This window comes from Catharus ustulatus, chromosome 22 (assembly GCF_009819885.2).
Source record: "Catharus ustulatus isolate bCatUst1 chromosome 22, bCatUst1.pri.v2, whole genome shotgun sequence".
Lineage (NCBI taxonomy): Eukaryota > Metazoa > Chordata > Aves > Passeriformes > Turdidae > Catharus > Catharus ustulatus.
The window spans coordinates 725,006-748,551 of NC_046242.1; the positions used below are offsets into that span (position 1 = coordinate 725,006).

General features: G+C 50.8%; 1 protein-coding gene across 5 annotated transcripts in view; it reads right to left on the reverse strand.

Moving 5' to 3' along the window:
• KSR1 (kinase suppressor of ras 1) overlaps positions 1–23,546 on the reverse strand; it is a 51,076-nt gene that overhangs the window by 4,124 nt on the left and 23,406 nt on the right. For 3 of the 5 annotated variants that reach the window (XR_004419937.1, XM_033078186.1, XM_033078188.1), the window contains exons 2-19: positions 20,576–20,716; positions 11,100–11,247; positions 9,523–9,955; positions 9,297–9,301; positions 7,463–7,523; positions 6,718–6,801; positions 6,076–6,137; positions 5,861–5,967; positions 5,408–5,576; positions 4,209–4,250; positions 3,633–3,687; positions 2,916–2,961; positions 2,436–2,815; positions 2,251–2,347; positions 1,870–2,003; positions 1,335–1,466; positions 1,021–1,156; positions 594–727 (exon numbers count right to left, since the gene is read on the reverse strand). Coding sequence is in view for 4 of the 5 variants with exons in the window: in XM_033078186.1 (XP_032934077.1) it covers positions 594–727; positions 1,021–1,156; positions 1,335–1,466; positions 1,870–2,003; positions 2,251–2,347; positions 2,436–2,815; positions 2,916–2,961; positions 3,633–3,687; positions 4,209–4,250; positions 5,408–5,576; positions 5,861–5,967; positions 6,076–6,137; positions 6,718–6,801; positions 7,463–7,523; positions 9,297–9,301; positions 9,523–9,955; positions 11,100–11,247; positions 20,576–20,716 (2,366 nt within the window). In the remaining variant the exon portion in view is untranslated. Of the gene's footprint in view, positions 1–593; positions 728–1,020; positions 1,157–1,334; positions 1,467–1,869; positions 2,004–2,250; positions 2,348–2,435; positions 2,816–2,915; positions 2,962–3,632; positions 3,688–4,208; positions 4,251–5,407; positions 5,577–5,860; positions 5,968–6,075; positions 6,138–6,717; positions 6,802–7,462; positions 7,524–9,296; positions 9,302–9,522; positions 9,956–11,099; positions 11,248–17,168; positions 17,494–20,575; positions 20,717–23,546 lie in introns of those variants that run through there. The other 2 variants (XM_033078189.2, XM_033078187.1) reach the window with 2 other exon arrangements.

The following is a 23,546-nucleotide window of genomic DNA, read 5'->3' on the forward strand; positions in this document are numbered from 1 at the left end:
AAACCCAGCAGAGACCAAACTGCCACGACAGCTCCTGTGCCAAGAGTCTGGGCGGCTCTGACCAGGTGCTGCAGGAAGAGGGTGAAGGATTATAGGAAGGGAAGGGGTGGGTTAAACATCAGAACAAAGAGAAGTAAATATGAACAGTGCAGGAGATGAAAAGAAACACAGAGCTGAGGACACAGTGAATGGACTCTGGGCACAGATGCAGCTGTGGCCTCAAACCCACCCAGTCTGAGCCACTGCAGAGGGACACACTGGGGTCTGTCCTGGGTCCTTCCCTTCCTCAGGCAGTACCTGCCATTACCAGCACAGGGGAAGCTCTGACCACCCTGGGGTCAGTGTGGGCCCTTCCCAGTGCTGCTGTGGATATTCTGACACCAAACAGGGATCAGTCAGCAGCAGAGAGGGGAGGTGGGAAATGAACTGTCTGAGGCTCATGGCTTAGCCACATCATTTCAGAACTAGAGAAGCAGAGGAGCAGTGCTCCCACCCTGCCAGGTCTGACAGCCCCAGGAAAGCAAACAAAGCTCAGAAATGAGCAGATAGCAAATGGCATGGCAGCAGTGCTGTGGGCAGCAGCAGGTACTCACTCAGCAGACTTCCAGAAGTGCCCTGGGTGGGAGAGCCGGCGGTTGAGTTTTGGCAGCTTTTCAAGCATTTCCATGAGGACAGTGAAGCTGGGCCTCTCGCTGAGGTCGAAGGCCCAGCAGGCCGAGAGGATTTCCTGCAGAGGACAGAGGTGCCTCATGATCTCAGTTCATGGGTCAGCTGTACAGACTAGAAACTGTCTGAGCACTGGGATGTGTGTGAGCCCAGGCAGACACTGCTCACAGAGGACACTGGCAGAATCCAGGAGTGCCCCGTGCTGGGAGTTCACTTCTGCACCTCACTCACAGGCTTAGCCTGGTCTCCCATTCTCATCTGTTCTCTTTCCAGTTATGAGCATAATAAATCTCTTGAAGCACCCCCTCTCTCCCTGAGAGCTGTCTGAGGCACTCCTGCAGCTGAGGTACTTACATTGACCTCTTTGCCCAGGCTGACAGTGGCCAGGACCTGTCTGACTCCCTCGCCGCTGCCGATCTGCCAGATGAGAGCCTCTGCAGGCTGGCTCTTGAACGGCCACTCCCGTGCCTGCAGCTCGTACCACACGGTCCTGCAAGGCCAGCACAGCTGTCAGCCCTGCCTGCTCCTCACAGACACAACACCCACGGCTGGCACTGCCCAGCTGCACCCCTGAGTCTGAGACAAGGGCAGCACTGACTGGGGGGCTCAGGCCAGCAGCCAGTCTCACTTAGCAAGCCCTCATGGCCCTCCTGGGAGTTCCTCCTTACCCAAAGGCGTAGATGTCTGCAGCTTTGGAGAAAGGCAGCTTGTCTTCATCCTTCCCTGGAGCCATCTCACGGACAATCTCAGGGGCCAGGTAGCACAACCAGTCATGAGGCAGCTTCAGTTCATTCTCCCTCCTGAGCCCAAAAGAAAGAAGCAGGACTAAAGCATTGCTGTGGAGGCCATATCAGTCCCACACCTGATGCTCTGGCTTTATTTACTCCACTGTTTTTGCTGATGTTTTGTTTCTGTTTTTCTGCCCTGTTAACAAATAGGCACTTGTCAGCCTGACTCTCACAGCTCCTTCCTGGCCTCAAGCTCTTGTTTATTCTGCGCTCTGAGTCTTAATCCAAACTCTCTAGCTGTGCTCCTGCAACTGCAGGGAGAACTCTGCTCAAAAGGAAAACAAAGCAAAGATGCACAATGCAAGCTGAGTGTGTATTAAACCAATGGACACTTGTCGTGCACTGCAGGAAATGTTTCCCTATTTGACCATTTGTTATTCTAGAGGTGGAACCAAGCACTGAAACCTCCACTTACCTTCCTTCCTGAACCACACCCGAAATTCCAAACAATCCAAAGTCGGTGATCACTACTTTCCCATTGTCATAGAAGACGTTTTTGGATTTCAGGTCCTTATGTACAATCCCCTTTGCGTGGAGATACCCCATGCCCTGGGAAACACAGCAGAGATGGAAATGGTTTTGGGTTTTTACTATTTCCAAGCACACTGTGCTTTCTAATACATTTCCTCTCCTAACTCCAGTGTCAAGGATTAGCTGTAACTGGGGGCAGGGCCCCTGTGGGACTGGTGCAGGAAGGTGTGGGGGAGGCTGAGGGAGCAGCTCCCAGTCCTGTGTGCAGCTCTGAGCTCTGGCTGAGGCCTTACCCAGTGGCTCCCTTGGCATAACCAGCCCTTACCTTAATGATCTCCTGTGCTATCTGCCTGGTCTTGTTGATGTCCAGGGAGATCTTGGGGTCCCTCACAAAGGAGTGCAGCGTCCTTCCTTTGCAGAAGCTACAGGGAATGTTTACATGTGAGAACAGTATTAGCTAGCTCTACAACACCTATCTCATAGAACCAATAGCAGGATCTCTCTCCTCACCTGGTAATGATTGCTAAGTGAGGGGGGTTCATGCAGGCCCCCATGAACAGCACCACGTTCTCATGCCGGGTCTGCCTGTAGTTCATCACCTCCTTCTTGAAGAGCTTGAGATGATCCTGGTTGTTGCCATCAATTTCCAGCAGCCTGATGGCCACCTCCCCGTGCCACTTGCCCTTGTAGACCTTGCCCCAGCGGCCCTGGCCGATGGGGTCCCCCAGCTGGATCTGCTCGAAGGGGATGTCCCACTCCTGCAGGTACACGCTGGTCTGGCTGGGTTTGCGGTAGATCATCCCCTGCAGGTGCGGCCGCCGGTTGGGCAAATCTTCCACCTCATCCTCATCGTCCTCAGGCTCTGACTTACTCGCCTCTGGCTCCTCCACCTGCCCAAACCAGGGAAGGGAAGGGTGAGCTCAGAGTCCCTCATGGGGCAGAGCAGCCCAGGCTGCTCCAGAGACCTCAGGGGCACACCAGCAAACCCACCTGAGCTTCCCGTGCGCCTCCGCCCGTGCCCGGCTGCTGGGCAGCACTGCAACACAAACAATGAGAACAACCTTTGGCATCTCTGGGGAACAGGGCCTGTGCTGCCACTAGGGCACAGGAGAAGGCAATACAGAACAGATCCTGACAGTTACAGAAGGTCAGAGAAAAATACAATTCCTGCTCCATGTAAAAGAGAAGGACTCTGAGCTCACTCTGGCAAATGAGTGACAAAGACTTGGAAGTGATTCTCAATAATGAAGTGGCAGGAATTGATTTGGCAGTGGCATGGCTCTGTTATCAGACTGTTCCAGGAACAGATACTCCCATCCCTGGCCCTGAAGCACCTGCAGTGGAGCAGCTGGCAGTGCAGGCTGGAAGCTTTTCCATGCCCTGCACTTGGGACCCTGAAGGAGCTGTTTGCTTGCAGCTCAGTGTGCTGTGCCCTTCCAGTTACAGAACTCCAACTTCTGTCTCATCTGACACCTCACACAAACAGGACTAGAAATTAAAGGCTTGGACTCCTTGGTGTGCCATTTAGAGTTAAGTGTCATATTCTTTATAAAACTGGGACTACCAGCATCACCCTCACTGACTAAAGTTACCCTGAGAATTCTCAGGTGTTCCAGCTGGTATTTGCCATAACACAGCACTTCTGGGCTGACCTGAGGGTTACCAGGTAAATGCTGTGCAAATGAAAGGATTTAAGATTCTACTTACTTAGTGTCTGCAGCAGTTTCTGGAAGCTGTGCTGTTTGTGCAGGACTGGGAATTTCTGGGAGAGTAGAAACAGTTATGATACATCTTTTACATCCTACAGACTGCAAGCTTTAACATTGCAATAGCAACTATTTGCTTCTTATTTAGGAATTATAAACTCAACCACAGACAATTGATTTTATACTTTTACTGATTTAAAACTATGCTCATCTCTCCTATGTCTGCATGTTGGCAGTCCTCTTCCATTTTCCCTACCTACCTGCAAGGTCTTTTGGGCAGGGACAGAGCCATAAAAGTGAGTCTTTAGAAAGGAAGAACATGGATGTGGATAGAATCCCATAGCAGGAAACAAATGTTCTACAGCTAAATATTCAAAGTTCCCTCTCAATACATAAATCACTACCTCAAATTAGGGGAGAGAGGCCTGAGTACACACAGAGCTAAGAGAAAGTCTGGGTTGTTTTAGACAGGTTTTTTAAAGCAGAATGATTGTTCTTGGGCAGCATGCAGAGGTTTACAAACAAGTTATGTTCTGGCAGTAGAAGCTGGTTAGTAGAATTAAAACAATCAACTCACCTGGGAAGACAAACTGTTGTCTATGCTGAAGGTAGTAGGCAGCTTTTTAATTAATTGGGGTTTTGTAAAAAAGGAACAGCAAAAAAATACCAGGAGAAAAAACAAAAAACAACACAAACAAGTTAGAGGATCATCAGCGAGTGCCTCACGTGCATTCAATGAATTAGTCCCAGGTCAATGCTGGGAACAGATTAGTGGATTATCAGCCTGCTGGGGGATTTCAGCACATGCATTTTGGGAGGGCCCTGACAGATGACAGGTATCAAACACAAGCTGTGCTACCTCTCTCAAACAGCCTGGTGGGCAAACACCACACTTGGATCCCCAGGGGCAGGAGCAAAGGGAGAGCCCAGGAATGTGCAAGGCAGCCCCACATCAGGTGTGGTGTGATGTGCTCCCGTGTCTCAGCTTTACAGAGGTGCCCCCACAGAAGCTGAAGTTCCTAAACCATCCACCTTTTTATTTTTTTTCAGTGAATCTGGGCAGTTTGCCCCAATGCAAAGTAGCAACAGTGGAATCCTTACACTGAGCTGCCTCTGGTCCTTTTTAGCAGACTCAAACAGCAACTGGAGTTCACAGGTCAGAAGCTGATCCAAATTCAGCAGTGTTGAAGGCCAGATGTAGCAGCTACTGATCACCTTGTGACTTCAGTCCAAGTTACAGGAATTACATTTATTCTCACTGTTTAGATCTTTGCCCTTGTCAAAGATTCTTGCCCCTCTCAGCTCTGGTTAAAGCTGCACACTTGGGCATGAAGGGTAAACTCCTCTCCACCAGTCATGCTTGACAGTGGTTTAAAAATGGGTGTTGATTGTGGGTTATGTTTTGGAAGGGTCTGGTAAAGTAATTCATTCCAGTTCTCATTTTCACAGCCTGCTCCAGCAAGCACCTCCCTCCTGACTGAAAGCCCCTGGTGAGCACATATTGCAGGCAGCATGCATTGTACAACACAAAGAGAAAAGGGAAAAATAGCTTTTTCTTCAGTCCTTTTCCAAAAAGGAAAAGGAGAAACATTCCTCAGTAATCTGTTTCCTACAAAGATATCTTACTGATAACCCTTTAAAAACTTGTAACAAAGACATTTTCATTGTATCAGATGAGATATACTGTTACACCTTGTTTAAGGCACAGCCATGCATTCAGAAAGCTGCAAGTCCCTGTGAATTGCTGGCAGGCTCTCCCTGCACAGAGCAGTTTACCTGGGAAGTTGAACCTCGCGTCCCTCTGGCCCATGGGGGACGGGTTTGGGGGCGGCGTCGCACTGGGAGGGTTGGAAGACTGGAAAGGTGCAGGAGAAGAGGGAGTGGATGAGGTTGTGGAAGAAGGATTACTGCTAGAGTCCAGGTGGTTTATTGCTGGTGGATGCTCCTGTAAAGCAGGGAAAGCACTGGTGAGAAAACCACGAAGAGGAAGGAGGAGTTCCCTCAGTGTCTGCTGGACAAGAGGGAAGCTGCTCCCAGGCTTGATCGTGGCACTGCTCTTCTGAGCAAGCACCTGGAGCTCTGCACAACCCTGTTTTACTGCAAAATCTCACATATCCAAGTCTTGCAAAGTGAAAGCTCAAGGTGCTGTTTTGGCTCCAACCAGTGAGATCCAACCTGTCCCTGCTGCAGCTCCCCAGGGACCCTGGGCACGCTTCAGCCACCTCGTACCTTTTTAGTTAGTGCCTTGGGGAGAGTTCCAAACTGGGGTTCTGTGGGTCTGTCTACTGGATTATTGATATCAGACGGGACAGACTCTGTTCTTCTTATTTTTGTTACTGAAAAACAGGTTGGAGAAGGGAGAAAAACAACTTTAATGAGACTTTTTATTCTTTCCATACCATCAATTACATTGAAATGCCAAGAATTTGTAGAAAATTACTTACTGGGAAGGAAGGATAGTCTACAAGCAGGTGCCTCTTTAGTACATTTGTTGTGACATTTTAATCTGAAAGATAACCATTATATGTTAAATAGCAACTTGTTCTTTCCCAAAAAGAGGAAGCCTCCCCTTAATTTGTAATTCTTATGGTAATCTCAGGAGGAGTTCTGGAATGCTCAGCCCCAGAGCAGCAGGCATTTGTTTGGAGAATCCTGTTATGTGTGTCATTGGGCTAATGAAAGCCATGCACATATCTTAGCATCTGATTTATTTTTAACAGAGTTACTTTCACTGACTCTCAGCCAGCAACAGTGAAGTAGTAAAATCTCAGTGCTCTGGACTAACAAGGCTGAGAGAAAAGCAAAAATTAATATCCTGGCTGTTATTTAGGGATCCAGCTCACACTACATGGTTTGCCCAGGATGAGGTAGGAAACCTGTGGCAGGGAAACAAGTTTGGTTCATTCATGTGTCAGGCTGCCAACTTCAAGTGTGAGTTGTGCCAGAGCATCCCTTTGCCAGGTCAGAAGGACTGAAAAAACAATGCCACTGCTACAAGTGCATCACAGCAAGAGACAGGAGTTACTGCAGGCTGTGCTGAGCCCAGCTCCAGGCTGTTCTGAAGGAGACCATCCCCATGTGCTCACCTGCAGTACTTACACTTCACCCCGAACATCATGCTCTTCTGGCACACCTGGCAAATCTGAGATAACCAGGACTTTGTGGAGAACCTGACAGAGACAAGAGGGGGAGAACTGATGTCAGCTGGTGCCCAAGGGAAAATGAACATTTGTGGGTAGCTGAACTTGACAGCTGAGACACCCAACCCAACTCCAAACTCATCTCAGAGTCCTGAGCCACCACAGCCCTGCCTGGGCTGCTGGGCTCTGTCCCTGAGCTGTCACCTGTGGGTCACAGCCAGAGCCAGTCCCTGGGCTGTCACCTGTGGGTCACAGCCAGACCCAGTCCCTGGGCTGTCACCCGTGGGTCACAGCCACACCCAGTCCCTGGGCTGTCACCTGTAGGTCACAGCCAGAGCCAGTCCCTGAGCTGCTCACCTGTGGGTCACAGCCAGTCCCAGTCCCTGGGCTGTCACCTGTGGGTCACAGCCACACCCAGCCCCTGAGCTGCTCACCTGTGGGTCACACCCAGTCCCAGTCCCTGAGCTGCTCACCTGTGGGTCACAGCCAGAGCCAGTCCCTGGGCTGTCACCCATGGGTCACAGCCACACCCAGTCCCTGGGCTGTCACCTGTGGGTCACAGCCAGAGCCAGTCCCTGGGCTGTCACCTGTGGGTCACAGCCAGTCCCTGGGCTGTCACCTGTGGGTCACAGCCAGTCCCAGTCCCTGAGCTGCTCACCTGTGGGTCACACCCAGTCCCTGAGCTGCTCACCTGTGGGTCACAGCCAGGCCGAAGTCTCTTCGTACCGTCTGGGGGGATCCCTGGGAGAGCTCTGATGGAGAACAAGAGGAGGGTTTAGGGCAGCACTGCTCACATGGGCTCACCACCCTGCACACAAACCAAGCACTCACTGCCCCAGGGCAGCACCTCAGCCATGAGGTGTCACAAGAGCACAGCTCAGACTGCTTCGCCCCCTGTGAAGTTGCTCTCGTATTTATTTCATGAAATTGCTCTTGTATTTGTTTCCATATCATTGGATAAATCATGATGTTTTACATTTAGGGATTACAGAAGTCCATCTGATCAGGTCTAAGCCATTCTTACAGTGGAAAGTCAGACTTAACTCCTAATTGGTTTACTTCCAACTGGTTTACCACAAATACCACCACCCAGTTTTCCTGCAGTGTCAGTAGATTTCAGAATATTCTATTTCACTGAAAATTATCTCAATTTTCTAGACAGGGCCAGCATGACCCAGAAGAATAAAAACATTCATGTGGGCTCACTTAACTAGCTGCTAAGTGCACAAAGGGAGATCTAGACTTCCAAATGCCAATCCAGCATGTGCTTAGAGCACGTAACTTCCTGAACACTCTCCAATACTCAGAATTCTGACATATTTACTGAACTAAACCTACAGAAATAATTGCATCTGAGGCAAACCCCAATGTGCACATGTCAGCAGAGCAGCAGGGCTGGCTCAGAGCCAGTCTCCTCACTTGACCATAGATGGCACCACAGCCTTTTTTATCTCTAGTCCAGGGAGCCTCTAAAGGCATCTGTGATGCTCAGCCTCTTGGCAATGGCTGCAGTGGCTAGCTGCTCTTCCAAGGAGCAGTGTGGCCATCCAAACCATCCCAGCACAGCAGCAAAGATGCTGTTAACATCGGGTCAGATGGTGAAATCCTCACTGAATGGTTCAAACAATTATCAGCCAGTTTGGGATTGTCTGGGACTCACCATAGCCCACAGAGGCTTCAACCCACCAACAGAATATGAAGAGAAGCACCAAAATCCTTCATTTCTGTTTGAATTTATTCCAATGGCTTTTGCATTTATCACACAGATTGTCTCACTCTCCCCAGGGAAATGCTCAGATTTCTGCTGCCATTTTCATTTTACTATCTTTCTATTTCTGAAAGTAATTCCTGAGATTTTTGTTTTAAAGGGCATTTGCAGTGCTATAATATCCTTATTTGGATTTTCGAACTTTTTTTATACTTGGATACTTCTGAACACTTTCCAAGCTGCTCCAATCTCTCTCCATTAGCACAAGGTTACAGGTTGTGTCTGGGACACACTTCAGGATGGCCAAAACTCCAAATGGCCCTGTAGAAACCCAGCCCAGCTCCTGCCAGCCATCACCCACACAAACAGACTCCTCAGCACAGAGGGAACACCCCACATTCCAGCACACACTGCAGCTCCCTCAGAATGCTGCACACAACTGTCTTAACTTCATTGCAGAGACACTGGGTAATGCATATCCAAAGCCACTAAATGGTTAGATGTGAAATTCCTGTACCAAGAGGCATCAGTGCCAGCTGCCTGAGGTCACAGATAAGCACCCCCCTGGCTTTAACCCTTGAAACATCATTATTCCTTTGCCTTGCTTGAGTCATCTTAGAAAACACCAGGTGCAACCAAGCAAAACCCTGCACTTCTGTGGCAGGCCAAGCTCCTGCTCAGATAACAGAAGCTCTGGGATAGGAGGGCCCATGGAGAACCTCCAGAGGCTGCCCAGGGACGGCCAACAGGGAGCTGACAAGCACAGGCTCTTCTCTCTCAGCAAGGCACTGCAGACACCCCAGTGAGAATCTCTTACCGAACCTAGAAAGAAGAAAAGACAATTCTTTGAGGCACTGATACTCCTGTGACAGGTACACGTTTTGCTAGAGCAGGAACTGCTGCCTGCAGCATGTGCTGTCAGGTTCACAGACACCTCTGGCTTTGCACAGGCTCCCGAGCTCGCTGCATTGCCAATCCTTTCCTGCCTAGGAAGGGCAGCCTCTGCCAGGGAGAGCCCAGCTCGGGTCTGGGAGGGAACTCACTTTATTGGCGGAACTTCGTCTATCCTGTTGCCCAGCTGAGACTCGTGGGACTTGCTCCTGGTGAGGGTGGGGAAGGCGGGCAGCAGCTGGAACACCTTGCGGCAGGGCGGCGGCGGCGTCCGCGGCGGCTTCAGGCGGTGCCGGCGCTTGGGCTGCGGCGTGGCCGGGGGGGTGACGGTGATGCTGTGCGGGGTCCTGGGCCTGCCCCCGGCCGCGGGCAGCACCAGCGGCTCCAGCAGGGCCTCGACCGGCCCACAGGGCCCGTGGCTCGGGGCCGGCTCGCAGGGCGGGGCTGTGGGCACGGAGCGCTGCTGCTGCTGCTGCTGGCTGCCCTTGGCCGGGGCACTCGGGGACCAGGCGGGGTCCGGCTGCGAGCTGGAGCTGTCCCGGCGCTCGGGCAGGGCCACGGGCACATCGTCCCTCAGCTCCCCTCCTGTCAAAGCAGCAGCGTCAGTGCCAGCCCGGCTGGAGGGTACAGCTGGGGCTGCCTGAGCTCCAGGGCTCACAGCAGCAGCGTCAGTGCCAGCCCGGCCGGAGGGCACAGCCCGGGGCTGCTCTGAGTGCCCACTGCACCTGGCACTGACCTCCCCTGAACCTCAGCACGGGCCTGATCTGAGCTTTAGAGACACAGACCCGCGTTTTTAAAAATGCCATTTCCTTCTAAGAGGTGAATGCCATGACTCCTGAGCGATGGCTGGTTTATAGGGTGGATGGGAAATATTTGACAGCCTGGGACAAGAAAGATTAGAAAAAAGGAAATATGAGACTGAGCTGTTTGCTGACTTTTTCCACTAACTAATCTTTATGATTTGCAAATGGATGAACTCTCATAATAGCAACAGGAAACATCACCTTCCAGTGACAGATTGATAACTGCTACAAAGAATGATGTGGTGCATGTGAGTCCCAGTCTGCTGGGACAGGCTCTGTACAAACAGATTTCACAGTGCCTGTGGAAGCACTTTGGGAAGCTTTCTCTCTGAGCTGACAATATCTGGGGAAGGAACAAGGAATCTGGTTGTATTTATGTAAGTCAAGGATGTGTACTGACCCATGGAGAATGAACTGGAGCATTAGGCACAACTCTGAACAGAAAGGGTTAACAAGGATATAGTCTACTGAGTGGGAGAGGATTCTACATACATTTATTTCTATTTCTTTATCTGCCTTGATGTCCAAACCAAACCCAATTAACAGCTCTAGCTAGGTTTGATCAGTGCACCTTTGTGCACACCCCAGAGCCACACACTGACTGTGGTTTCAGAACATCCCCAGACAGGGTCTGGAGGGCAGCAGATGGGGCTGGGCTGCCAGGACACCAATCCCACAGAACAGGGCAGGCTGGGCTCCCAGGACACCAATCCCATAGAACAGGGCACTCTGGGCTGCCAGGACACCAATCCCATAGAACAGGGCAGGCTGGGCTCCCAGGACACCAATCCCATGGAACAGGGCACTCTGGGCTCCCAGGACACCAATCCCATAGAACAGGGCAGGCTGGGCTCCCAGGACACCAATCCCATAGAACAGGGCAGGCTGGGCTCCCAGGACACCAATCCCATAGAACAAGGCTGTACCTGACTCCGTCACCTTCCGCAGGCAGCTCAGGGCCCCGTTGAGCCTGGAGCACTCCTCATCTCTGGCTCCACATCTCTTCATTGTTTCTTTCACCTTGGACTCATTCATTTCTAGTAAGGCATCCAGGGTCAGCTCCTCTGGTATTCTCTGCAGGAGAACAAGACAAGACCCTTTGTGTCACTCTGTGTACAAATAAGTGTCACCTGTGGTGTGCAGAGCAGTGGCACTGTCCCCCTGCCTGGGCTCACTCATGGCTCACTCCTTTGGGCTGTGCCCCTCTCTGTGGTGCCCACAGCAGCTCTCTCCCCTGCCTGGGGTGTCAGTGTGCTCTGCAGGACTGGCCATCCTCTGCTATTCCCCTTAGGATTACAAGGGAACAAAATACTCTTCTCGCCTTGGGGGAAATTTTTGCAAAGCTACTAATGGAACCTAACTTTTTCATTAAAAATAGAGTCAGAAATAGAACAGGTCTAAAACCTGAAAAAGTGTCAGATAAGGATGTTTGGCTTTTCAGTACTGAAGTGAACAGCAGAAACAGTGAGGAAAATTACTTCTTTATTTGAACAAAAAAAGAAATGTTTTGACAAAGATAGCAGCCTCCTCCTCCAGCAGCTTTTCCTTCATCAGAGAGCCAGCCTTGCCCGTATCCTGCCTGGAGAGATATCCGTGCAGAACTCCTTCCACATCTTAATGCACCAAAGCCCCACAGTGATAAGGTCCACATCAGGCAGACACCAAACATACAAGAGCCTGGAAAGCACAAAATGATCTGGTATTTCCTGACACAGAACTGAGCTGTGTCTCTCTCTCCTCCCCCATTCAAATGTTTCCAATGTAAGTCTGCAGCAATTGTGGTTAATAAACAAACCCAGGATACTTAGCCCAGATGCCCAGGAATTTCCCTGAAAAGTTCTGCCTAAACAAACCTCCCTGTTGCCTATTCTCACAATGAGATCACAAATTTCACAACATTTGGCCTTTATCCTAAAGTTTCAACTCCTGGAATCAAGCTATATAAAACACTTTGACCTTTATCTGAAGGGGAAACTCAAAAGTGTGTCTCACTGCTTGGTGAAACAAAAAGCTTGAAATCCTCTAGTCCTTAAACCCTACTTCTGACTCAAAAGCACACGTGAATGCCCTTTAAGAATTGCATCTTCCTTAACCCAGACTCCTGCTCTGAGAGCTGAGTCAGGACCTTCAGCTGTGACAGTGCTCAACAGCCCCAACCTTTGGAGCTCTGTAGGTGGCAACACAAAGAGTTTCCGATTTTAGTAACTGTGGTATGGAGCAAAGAAAAAGAATAAATTAAGAAAGAGCAGAATCTAAGAAACACATCCTGCATCTTCTGTCACATGCCCTGAACTGGATGAAACAAAACAGCTGACTCAAGGGGAGGCCAGGAATTTAAATGAGCAGTAAGCACAGAGCAGGACCAGAGCAGAGCCAGAGTTCAATGAAGTTTGCGTAGATTTTCTCTTTTTTTTTTTTCCTGTAACTAATTTTTGCAGAATAACAAAAGCACAGACATCACAACTGATGCTGGGTATTATTCATTTTTCTGCACATCTGCACCACCATGATGCAGGAATAAGGCTGCCCCCAAAAGCTTGTTCCTGAATGACTTGGACAAAATTCAGAAAAAACAGAGACAGTGCAAAATCTGTCTCCTGGGATTCCTGCCCTGCTATCACACTCCAAAAAACAAAACTCCCAGGGGTCCAGATGCTCAGAGCTGGAGCTGTAATGTGTCTCCCAATTCCAACACCCCAGCATGAAGACAGCACAGTTTGCTCACACAGACCCCAGCTGGGCAGGGCACACCAGAACTGCATCAAGTCTCTCCCACAGCCAGTCCTGCCCCCAGCACCCCCTGAATTCCTCTCCCTGCTCACAGAAGCAGCTTTGTTCTGCCATGCAGGACCAGGCCCTCGGGGACAGCAGCACTTTAAAGGGGACAGGGACAGGAGCAAACAGGGATCAAGGTTTAGTGGCACATGGACACAGCCCAGGTGCTCCTGGAGCTGGGAAGCCAATGGTGCCCCATTCAGCACAAGGAAAAGCCAATTCTTACAAAAGCATTTATCCTATTTCATACTGCTACACAGTGTTAGAGTAAGTGGGATTACAGTGATGCCATTTTTTAATTATCCTGAAACACTTCCTCACTGTCACCATTCCCCCTAGAACACAGCACAGACTCCACAGCCCTGCTGTGGACAGGAGCATCACTCCAGATCCACCAGGAGCTCCCCAGTCCCAACGCCAGGACCCCCTCACCTCCCAAGCTTTTCATGCACACATGTAACCAGGAACTTAGCAGAGTGTCAGTAAGGTGGCTGGTGAAGTGGGAGACACCAGGGTTTCCTGGGGAGAGCAGAGCTTTCCCACCACAGCCAGTGGCAGCTGGAATGCAGGCCCAGCTGGGGATCTGGTTTCTGCAATGCCTGTTCTGTGACAGGAACCAACCTTCAAGCTGGATCAACCATTCAAGCCTTCCTGGTTGCAGAGAGAACAGTTTTTTAAAGATGCCAAGCTACTGAGCTCTTTAGCTCAATCCAGAGGACACAGTCCCTCCCTCTCTGCCCAGAGCTGACTGGTGATGGTCCCAGGGCCCAGCCCTGCAGCCCCAGCCTGCTCTCACACTGACCCTGCCCGAGGGGCTGCACACACACAAAGCCCAAGCTCCTCTTCTGCTCAGCAGTTTCATTTCAGAAAGACAGAATAGCAAGTTGTAGGGAAGTAGAAAGAACAGAAAAGGAGATTATATTTAAACAATGCCAATGACCTTGAGCTGGGAGAGCTCAGACTTTCTGAACCTGCTGCCAGCCCCCATGACACGCGACAAAAGAAATAAGCCCTCAAAGAGGGGGAGGGAGGGAAGTAAGAGGCTTTCTTTAAACAGCCACTCATGTGCTGCACATATGTGGTGGCTTAATATAAAACTGGTCAACCTGATCCCTGTAAGATTGGCCTGCTGTGCCGTGCTGTGTGTCACCCCCCAGGCAGGGTGACAGTGAGGAGGGTCACTAGTTCAGGGTGGCTCTCAAACAGGTTCTGCTGCTGCCCTGGTGGAGAAGGGCCCCTCTGACCCCTCAGGGCAGCTCTGGGCCCTTGCTCAGGGGTTACTCCCACTCTTCACCACCGAGGTGAGAAATGTGAGTCCAGCTGACCTCTCTTTACCTGCTCCTTCTGTGGGTGCTGAGGCTTTTTAAAAAACAGCTTTAAAAATGGAGATGAAAGGCTTGCATTAGGAGCAAGCTCAACACCACCTCCCTGGGTACACCTTGTCTTGACAGGGAGAACTGCCAGGTATTCAGACAGTACTCTACTAATAAGGTCAGATTTAAAAAGAGAGAAAAAGCAGAAGACAGAATCTGCTTTCAATCTTCAGCACCTCATAACTGCCAGCAAAATCTAAAGCTTAGCCATGAACTGCTCTGCAGAAGGGATGCTAGAAAGTCCAAAGCAGGAAATTATTCCTCACTACAACAGGTAAGAGGACTTTTCCTAAAGCCCTCCTGCCTGTCAGACACAGACTGCACCTCCTGGTGCACATGTCTGAAGAGAGAAAAGTGAGTACCAATGCATCCAAGGAGCCATCCAAGGGTCAGTCTCAATTAGTCAGGGTGAAGAGTTCACAACAGTCTTTAATCTTGTCTGGTGTCCAACTTAAATCCCTGAAACATGGCAAAAATGCTGGTAACTAACACAGTGGAGAGGTTATTTTTGGTAAAGATTCCACCCTGCAGATAAGCCTATGTAGCTAATGCTGCTGCAGGCACTCTGCAAAATCAGCCTGACCTGCTCCTCGACCCAGTAGCCACAGCTCTTCCTGTAAAGCTGGACAATTGTCAAGGCCCCAAATGCCTCCTCTTAAATCAATACATTCCCTCTCCAATCACCCTCCTGTGAAGCAGCAGATGCTAGAAGAGAAAGCCCATTACATAAGGTGCTTAAATTCCCACCGAAAGCTCGAAGCAAAGCATGTAAAGATGCTCTTAAGAACATCTTGTGCCTGCTAGTTGTTATTTTGCATTTTTTTTCTGGTGCCTATGATGAAGGTACTGAAAAATTGCTGTATTATTAAATTCCTGGAGATTTTATGGGCATTCTGGAAAGCCTCTCACTTGAAATTTCCAGCTTGCATTAAGCTGTGAGCATAAACAGACCATGGTTTCAGCTAACATCACCCTCCTCACTCAGAGGCTGGAGAGGAGCTGACAGGCTCAGGGCATTCTGTCCAGCTGGCTCTTTGGGGACAGGAGAGCTCTGTCACTACTCCTCTGTGGCAGACAGGTGCAGCAGTTGCAGATCCCTCAGGCTGACCCCAAGGCTGCAAGGGGCACCTGGAGCCCTGGCAGGGAAGGGGAGCCCTGGCAGTGGTACAGGCTATTTTCCAAGAGCTGTTCACACTGGGGAGGAGCCTTCAGCTGGAACAGTGAAGGAATTTCAGCTCGAGGAAGCCTGCAGGACAGAGTTAATTAGCATACACACAATTAGCACATCCAGGATCTCTGCTATCTGGGGGGCCAGCCAGAGCTCCTGCTGCCAGACCCATGGAAATCCCCAACAAACAGCCACAGTCCTCATGGCCTGCTCATGCAGATATGCTGACAGAAAAAGATGAGAGGATACAGCTGTGGAAACCTGATAGGCACAGGCAGATCTGCCTCTTCTATCCCCCATCCAAAGGATGTACTCCCAAAACCCCCTCACAGCTCCTCCAGTGACAGATCTGCCACCAGCTGGGCCAGCCTGTGCAAACAGAACCCTCTGCACAGGCTCCAGCAGCAGCCCCAGGCCCACCCCTGAAGGAGCATTGTCACAGAGCAGTACAAGGCTCCTGGCACAAAATTCCTGCTCCAGGCATGAGCCCTTCCTGCTCTGTGCCCAGCTCTGCCCCTGCCTCACCCAGCTCTGCAGGTCTCTGCCATCAGTGCTCACTGGGGATGGGTTTCACAGGCAGGCAGGAGATATCCCCCAAAAGGGTACAAGGGTACAACTGGGACTCAGATCCCTTCCCAGAAGGAACAGCCACAAAGCAGCCCCAACCACAGCCCTGCTGCAGCTGCTCCCAGTCTCCCTGGTGGCACAGCCCTGCTCGTGGCCAGCAGACCCCAGGGCAGGATGTGCCCCTCCCTGTGCATGACAGTTACCCACTCCAAAAACAGCTTTCCAGGCTTGACTGACTGGCACCCCTGCTCCACAGCCAGCAGGGCTGGCCCAGACATGCTTCAGAAGATGATAAGAAGATGACTCTGTTCTTAAGTTACTTTTTAAGACAGTGACAAGTTACATGTGGGAACAAATACAATAGTTGTGTTTCTGGGAAGCACAGTGATAAAGGCAGAGAAAATTGCTTTCTGTGCTGAAGAAAACAAGCCAACAGAATTTCTTTTAGTCTCTTCTATCTGGCAGGCATGCTTCAAGCTCAGAACCCAGCAAATATCTCTGCAATAGACTTTTTCCATCAGCTCAAGAGTGGAGACAGCACTCTGTTCTCATTCCCCTTTATCATCCTCCCACTCCCCTCCCAATTCCTGACTCCAACTCCCAAGGCAAGTAGGACAATCCAGATCAATGTATTTTTCTAGGACCATTTTCAGAGCAACTTCTACCCACTCAGGATGACTACACAGCATGAACACATCTCCTGTCTGTAAGGCTCTTTGCCCTGTTTTTCCTAGGTCTCAGTTCTCCTATTTGCTCACTTTCAGTCCATCATATTTAACCACTTATACATAATTTTTGGCATTAAACTACACACACAATCACTCTTTAGAATTAATCAATCTCTAGAACTAATCATTTTCTAGAACTCCTAAGCAAAAACAAGGACTCCAGCATTCCCTAGAAAAATCCTTAAAAAGCCAAGTTACAGCACCACATTAGCCCAGCTCCAGCAGAGCCTGCTACCACCCTCTGTGATAAAAACCTGGCAACCCATTAGAGGACCAGCACCAAAGCCCCAGAGACAGCCCAGGCTGGGCTGGGGGCTCCAAGTTTAGCCCTCAGGACTGTGTATCCCAGGAGGATCCCAGCTGGGGCTGGCAGTGCTCACCTACCTGCGGGCCCAGGTCGGCACAGCCCAGCCCTCGCACGCGGCGCAGCGTCACCGGCTCGCTGCTCTCCTCAGCTTTAGCTGTTGCCCAGCGCCATAAACACTGCATTGTTACTGCTGTAATCTCTTCCAGAACTAAAGGATTTTACAGGCAGTCATTATTCTCGTTTTAAATATAGGTTTTCAAAGAAATAAAGGAGCCCAGCAATTATAATCACCAGAGCTTTCGAGCTTCATAATGTCTAGAGCAAGTCACCGAGCAAAAAATAGTCTTCACTCAGGAGTAGAGGAGTCAGCAGATATTCTAAATTGGAGCTGCTGCTCTATTTCTGACAGGAGAGCCTGGGAGCTTCTGTGCTTCCCTGCATGGCAGCTTTATTTGGGAGAGGCCTGGGGGGAGCGAGGGGAGGGGAGACAGAGAAGCAGAGCATTGTTCCTCTCACCGCTGAGCTAAAGAACTCCTGCAATTAGGCTGCTTTTCAACACTGTTATGTCACAGATTAGCCCAGTCTTGAAAATACTCCCTCCAGTAGCACTAGAAATGCAAAGGGAATCAGAACCTTTTAAAAAAGCAAAACCCCATGAACTCAGGCCCTTCTCCTGATCTGTCCCTGTCAGGCAGCAGGCACAGAGCCTCCACTGCACCTTCTCCTGTGCCAGACCTGCTGTTCTGTTCAGCTCTCAGAGGTGCCCAGGGCAGGGCTCTGAGAAAGCTCTTCTGAGACTCCACAGGTACTTGGCAACCTCTCCAACTATTTTCAGAGCCTAAAAGGCAGAAGGAGAGCTGTGTGCCACATGACCACACTGAGACACTTGTGCAGTTTTCCTTCTCTCTGCACCATTTTTTGGAAGCCTTAAGAAGGAAACCCATCATGACAATTTCCATTTTACAGGGAGCTAACAGTGTCTAGAGATGGAAGCTGTTCCCAGTAGCACAGAGCCAAAACCACTCCAGGGTTCCCATTTTCACAGCTGGACCTGCTCAATGCTGTCTGTAGAGGCTCCTCCCCAGCCTGTCACAGGCAGTGTGCACAAAGCAGGACACCACTCTAGATTCTGTAATAACTAACCTATTAAAGCTCCTTCTGTCAGTGATTTCCATTTTGAAAGCTTTCAGCTGAAATGCAGTTCAACATGCTGTATGAAATCTAAACAACAGCAGGAACAATCCCACGATACCTGAGACATTTCTGAAAGGTAACTCATCCCGACAGCTCTCAGCACTGTGCTGATGTCAGTGTCCAACACCAACAGTGGCTGCATGGCTATTTTCTGAGCAGTGAAATAACAGAACCAAAAAAACCACCAAACCAACACTGCAAGAGCAGAGCACTTGGTTTACTAGCCCAGCTATTTCCACTCCCCCCAGATCACAGCCTGTTCCAGCATGCCTACTCAGAAATTATTTTAATGACCCACAGGGTGCTGCAGTTCTGCTGTCCAGCTAACACAAGTGCCACAGAAGCTGCTGCAGCTGCACAAAGTGGATGCAGAACCCTTGAAAGATAACCAGAGGAATTTCATGGCTTTGTACACTTCTTACAGTCCTGTCCCAGAAAGAACAGTTCATTCAATTGGACACTGCTTGGGAGGGGGCAGCAAGAGAGCACGAATCAAAATAATAAAGATCTGGAAAATTCTTTCTGTCTTAGACCAAACCCGAACTTGTTCACCCTTTTTAGTGACCACACATACAGAAGGGCAGTCTCAGCTCCCTGTCTCTGCTCCCTGAATTAGCAGGATGTGGCAGATTTGAACTGTCCACCTCCCTCCCCCCTTTTCTTCACCTCTTCCCTGCTCCCCCCTCCCTTTCTGTAGGCATCACAAAGGATTTATAAAAGAGCTACAAAGACATTCTTTTAGACTCAGGCAATTCCAGTAACCTTAGAAACTAGCTGGGAGCCCAGCAGTTTGGCCACAGCAACAGGCTGCTTTTGTCCTCTCATTGTCACTGCTGCACCTTTGGCTGTGCCACCCAAAACCTTGCTGGGCTGGAAGGCAACACCAGCATCACATTCAAAATGAACAGCAGGAAATAAAAGGAACAACTTGGTCCTGAACCCATCCTGTTTCACCAGAAACCACTCAGTTACAGCAGAACCAAGCTGGAATAACTTCCATGAAAATTTGTGGAATTTTTCACTCAGGCAGATTTTCCTGCTGAGGTCAAAGAAAATTTTTGGTTGTTTAGTGATCAAAGGAAACTGAAAGAGAACATTGTGACCTGGCCTGCAGAGGCAGAAACGTGGGAAAAGAATAGAAAAAGCCTTTTCTGCCTTGTTCAGCTGTCAGTGGACTGAGCTCTACGTGTGTGTGAGGTTGTAGCAATGGTCCTGTTCTGGCTGATGCTGGAGACAGCACACAGTGCAGCACAGCACTACTGGTATGGAAAAGGCAGCAAGTGATCAAGTCCTGCCTTGGCTCTCACATCCAGCGGGCAGCTGGCAGTGCCCTGAAGGGACAGGAGCTCTGTGTGGGGCTGTGTCCCTCCCTGGTAGTGCCCTGAAGGGACAGGAGCTCAGTCTGGGGCTGTGTCCCCTCCTGGCAGTGCCCTGAAGGGACAGGAGCTCTGTGTGGGGCTGTGTTCCCCCCTGGCAGTGCCCTGAAGGGACAGGAGCTCTGTGTGGGGCTGTGTCCCCCCCCAGCAGTGCCCTGAAGGGACAGGAGCTCTGTGTGGGGCTGTGTCCCCTCCTGGCAGTGTGCTGAAGGGACAGGAGCTCTGTGTGGGGCTGTGTCCCCTCCTGGCAGTGCCCTGAAGGGACAGGAGCTCTGTGTGGGGCTCTGTCCCACCCTGGCAGTGTGCTGAAGGGACAGGAGTGCTGAAGGGACAGGAGCTCTGTGTGAGGCTCTGTCCCCCCCCAGCAGTGCCCTGAAGGGACAGGAGCTCTGTGTGAAGCTGTGTCCCACCCTGGCAGTGTGCTGAAGGGACAGGAGCTCTGTGTGGGGCTGTGTCCCCCCCCAGCAGTGCCCTGAAGGGACAGGAGCTCTGTGTGAGGCTGTGTCCCCCCCCAGCAGTGCCCTGAAGGGACAGGAGCTCTGTGTGGGGCTGTGTCCCCTCCTGGCAGTGTGCTGAAGGGACAGGAGCTCTGTGTGGGGCTGTGTCCCCTCCTGGCAGTGCCCTGAAGGGACAGGAGCTCTGTGTGGGGCTGTGTCCCCTCCTGGCAGTGCCCTGAAGGGACAGGAGCTCTGTGTGGGGCTGTGTCCCCTCCTGGCAATGTGCTGAAGGGACAGGAGCTCTGTGTGAGGCTGTGTCCCCCCCTGGCAGTGTGCTGAAGGGACAGGAGCTCTGTGTGGGGCTGTGTCCACCCCCAGCAGTGCCCTGAAGGGACAGGAGCTCTGTGTGGGGCTGTGTCCCCCCCAGCAGTGCCCTGAAGGGACAGGAGCTCTGTATGAAGCTGTGCCCCTCCTCACCTGCACCACCTCCTTCCTGACGTTGACGATGTCCAGCCAGTCATTGAAGCGGGGGTAGCTGTTGAGCTCGGCCGTGCGGTCGCTCAGGGGCACGCTCAGCTTGCACTGCCGCTGCCGGTGGATGTAGTCAATGAGCTTCACCTGCAGGACCCAGAACACAAACTGTGAGCTTCCAAAACCGTGCTGAGCCTTCCCACGCTGTGCCTGTACACAGGGGATGCTGGCTTGGGAGCAGGGCTCTTCCATGACACGAGCTCTCAGGGAAATCCATGCAGTGCATTTGGCACTGAGCATCTCTGCTCTTCAGCATTTCAGGAGAAGGAAGGAACTGCTGAAACCCCCATCAAGAGCAGCTCTGAGGCAGGAATAGCCAAGGTACCAAAGACTCTGAGGCCTGTTATCTGATGGGCATTTCTATGGCAAAATCAACATTACAAGTAGCTAACTTAACAAAAATTCAGGCAGCTGGACTAGATGATTGCTGCACATTTTCTCTTCTAAAGTTTTGTTCCAAAAATTTTATCACCTGACCATCTCATGGCAAATGAACTACACAGAATTCTTCACTTTAGGCACAAAAGAATAAAACAGCAAAAAGGAGTATTATTTGTGCCCTACGTTTGCTTATCAAAAAGAAAATCCTCTCCAAGGATTGCTCACTGTGTCACACATTCCCATGAGGCAGGCTTAGGCTTCAAAACCTTCCTAACAAAACAATGCCTCAAAGCAAGTTAGCTGATCCATGATTTATAAACCAAAACATGTTCTTAGTCAACAAATTCTAGCATTTGGGACATGATCAGACTGAAAATGTAAAGGGAAAAACAAACATGGATTCTTTGACCATTATAATGTGTCTCCTCTTTAAGTGCTTTCCTATGAAGTTAGTTGACAGCATGTTTTATGAGCAATCCATTCCTTACAACTATCAGGTATAACAAGTTTGTCCCTGCCCACACACTGAATTCTGACAGCAGTGCCATGCAGTTTGAGATTTATCAAAAAGTGTGTGAACACTGAAGTGATTCCAATTCCTGCAATGCCCAGAGCAATGCAGAGCACTGCCATTCCCAGGAGAGGCAATCCTGGACTTCCACGTCCTAGAAACTTTGCATTCTCACTCTGACCACCCTGCTGAAACCAGAGGAGCCTTTTCACCACAACTTCCCAGCAGAGCTTTGGAGCACCAGACCCACGAGGAACTGGAAATCCCGATCACTCGTTCTCAGTACCTCTTTTTATATAAAGGGACTGACAGCAGTTCCTTTTTTCCAGCCCTGCTCTGCTTCCTCTGGCCAGGGCAGAGCAGGGCAGGGCAGGGCCAGCCTGGGGAGGGACCGGCTGTGGTGGCACGCTGCTGTGTGCCAGGCAGAGCCCAGCCATGTGTGCCATGTGCTGGGCCCCGTGTGGGGCACAGGCTGTGCTGCTGGCTGCCCTCTCTCTGCCCTGGCCCCTGGGCTGCTCCCTGCCCCGAGTTCCCCTGGCTCTCAGGGGAGCTGGGATCCTGCAGGCAGCCCCATGCAGGCTGGGGCACACACGTGGCTGCCTCAGCCCTGACCTTCTGCTTTGTCACTGTCACACGTCCTTCCCCACCACAGCTGTTCCCAGAGCACTCCTGTTCACTGCCATGGCAGAAAGGAGCTTGGAGGGTTCTCTCTCCTCAGTGTGCTCTTCCCCTCCATGGACACTGCCACTGGGATGAGGAGATGGGCAAGGGCCCCTCAGGACACCCAGAAAGAACAGGCTGCAGGAAGTTTGTAAACTCAACAGCCCCCAGTGTGCCAAAAGTCAGCCTACACAAATGAGAAACAGCTTCCCAACTGTGCAATAGCTATGTCATGGAAAAGAGAAGGAAGACAGAAATCACCCAAGCCTTGCTTCTTTGCAGAGGCCACTCGAGGGAAGGGCCAGTGATGATTGTGCTCTGATACACAAACTGCAGCCACAGCAGTCAGCCCCAGGCGAGCAGCTCAGCACGTGTTTGTGAGCCTGTACACGGAATTCCCAGGGCTCTGCAGGATGTTCTGCTGCTGCCCCCGGCTCAGCTCACCCCTCCCCACTCCTGGGTACGCCTCAGGGCTGTGGGGCACCCAGGGACAGAGGCAAGACTGCACAGTGATTTTGGAACTGGTACAGCCAGCCTCGATGGGGGCCTGTGTGTAAAGCAGCAGCTCAGCTCTGCAGTCTGACTGTAATTTTAGTTATTTTAGTGTAGGATCTTCCATCAGGCAAGATTTACTTGTCCTGGAAGAAGCACGAACTATCAGCATACTCTGTAAAGCCAGAGCTCTGTGCTTAGTTATATGGAACACTAATTACAGAAAAATGTCCTAAAAGTAGCACATGATCCAGAATAAAGCAGGAACTGCAGGCAACAGAGGTGTCAGAATCTGTTCCAAAAAACCACACAGAAAGTGTGTGCCCCACGTTCTCCAATTCCAGCGTGCAGTGTCACGAGGACAGCACGCTGCTGGAGGCAGGAGATTGCTGAGGTACAGCCATTGGTTTTGAACTCCTCCCAGAGGTTCTGGCCAGCCCACAGTAACACCAGAAGCACCACATGAGTAAGGGCAGAGCTGGGCTGCACTCCTGGCTCTGCACTGACAAATGCACTGTCCCTGCCCTGCTCCCTGCACACAGCTCTGCCTGCTCTCCTGCAGGAACTCCCTGGGGCAGGCACCAGCCTCAGCTGTTTTGGTACTGCTTAAAAAACACTGGTTCAAGTATTTCCCTTCCCAAGCATCATCCACAGCATAAACTCCTAAAGGACACTGCTGGAAGTGACTCTGTGCAGCACAGACTTCAATGTCAAACTTTTCTTCTTTGTTGGAATGTAAGGAATTCTCCAAAATGCACAAGCACTGTGGCAGCACAGGTCTGAGTGTCTCAGAGGGCCAAGGCTGGTTTTGCCCAGATAACTCCCTCACATTTACTCCTCAAGTCCAACTTTGTTTTCCCCTAGCCCTATAAA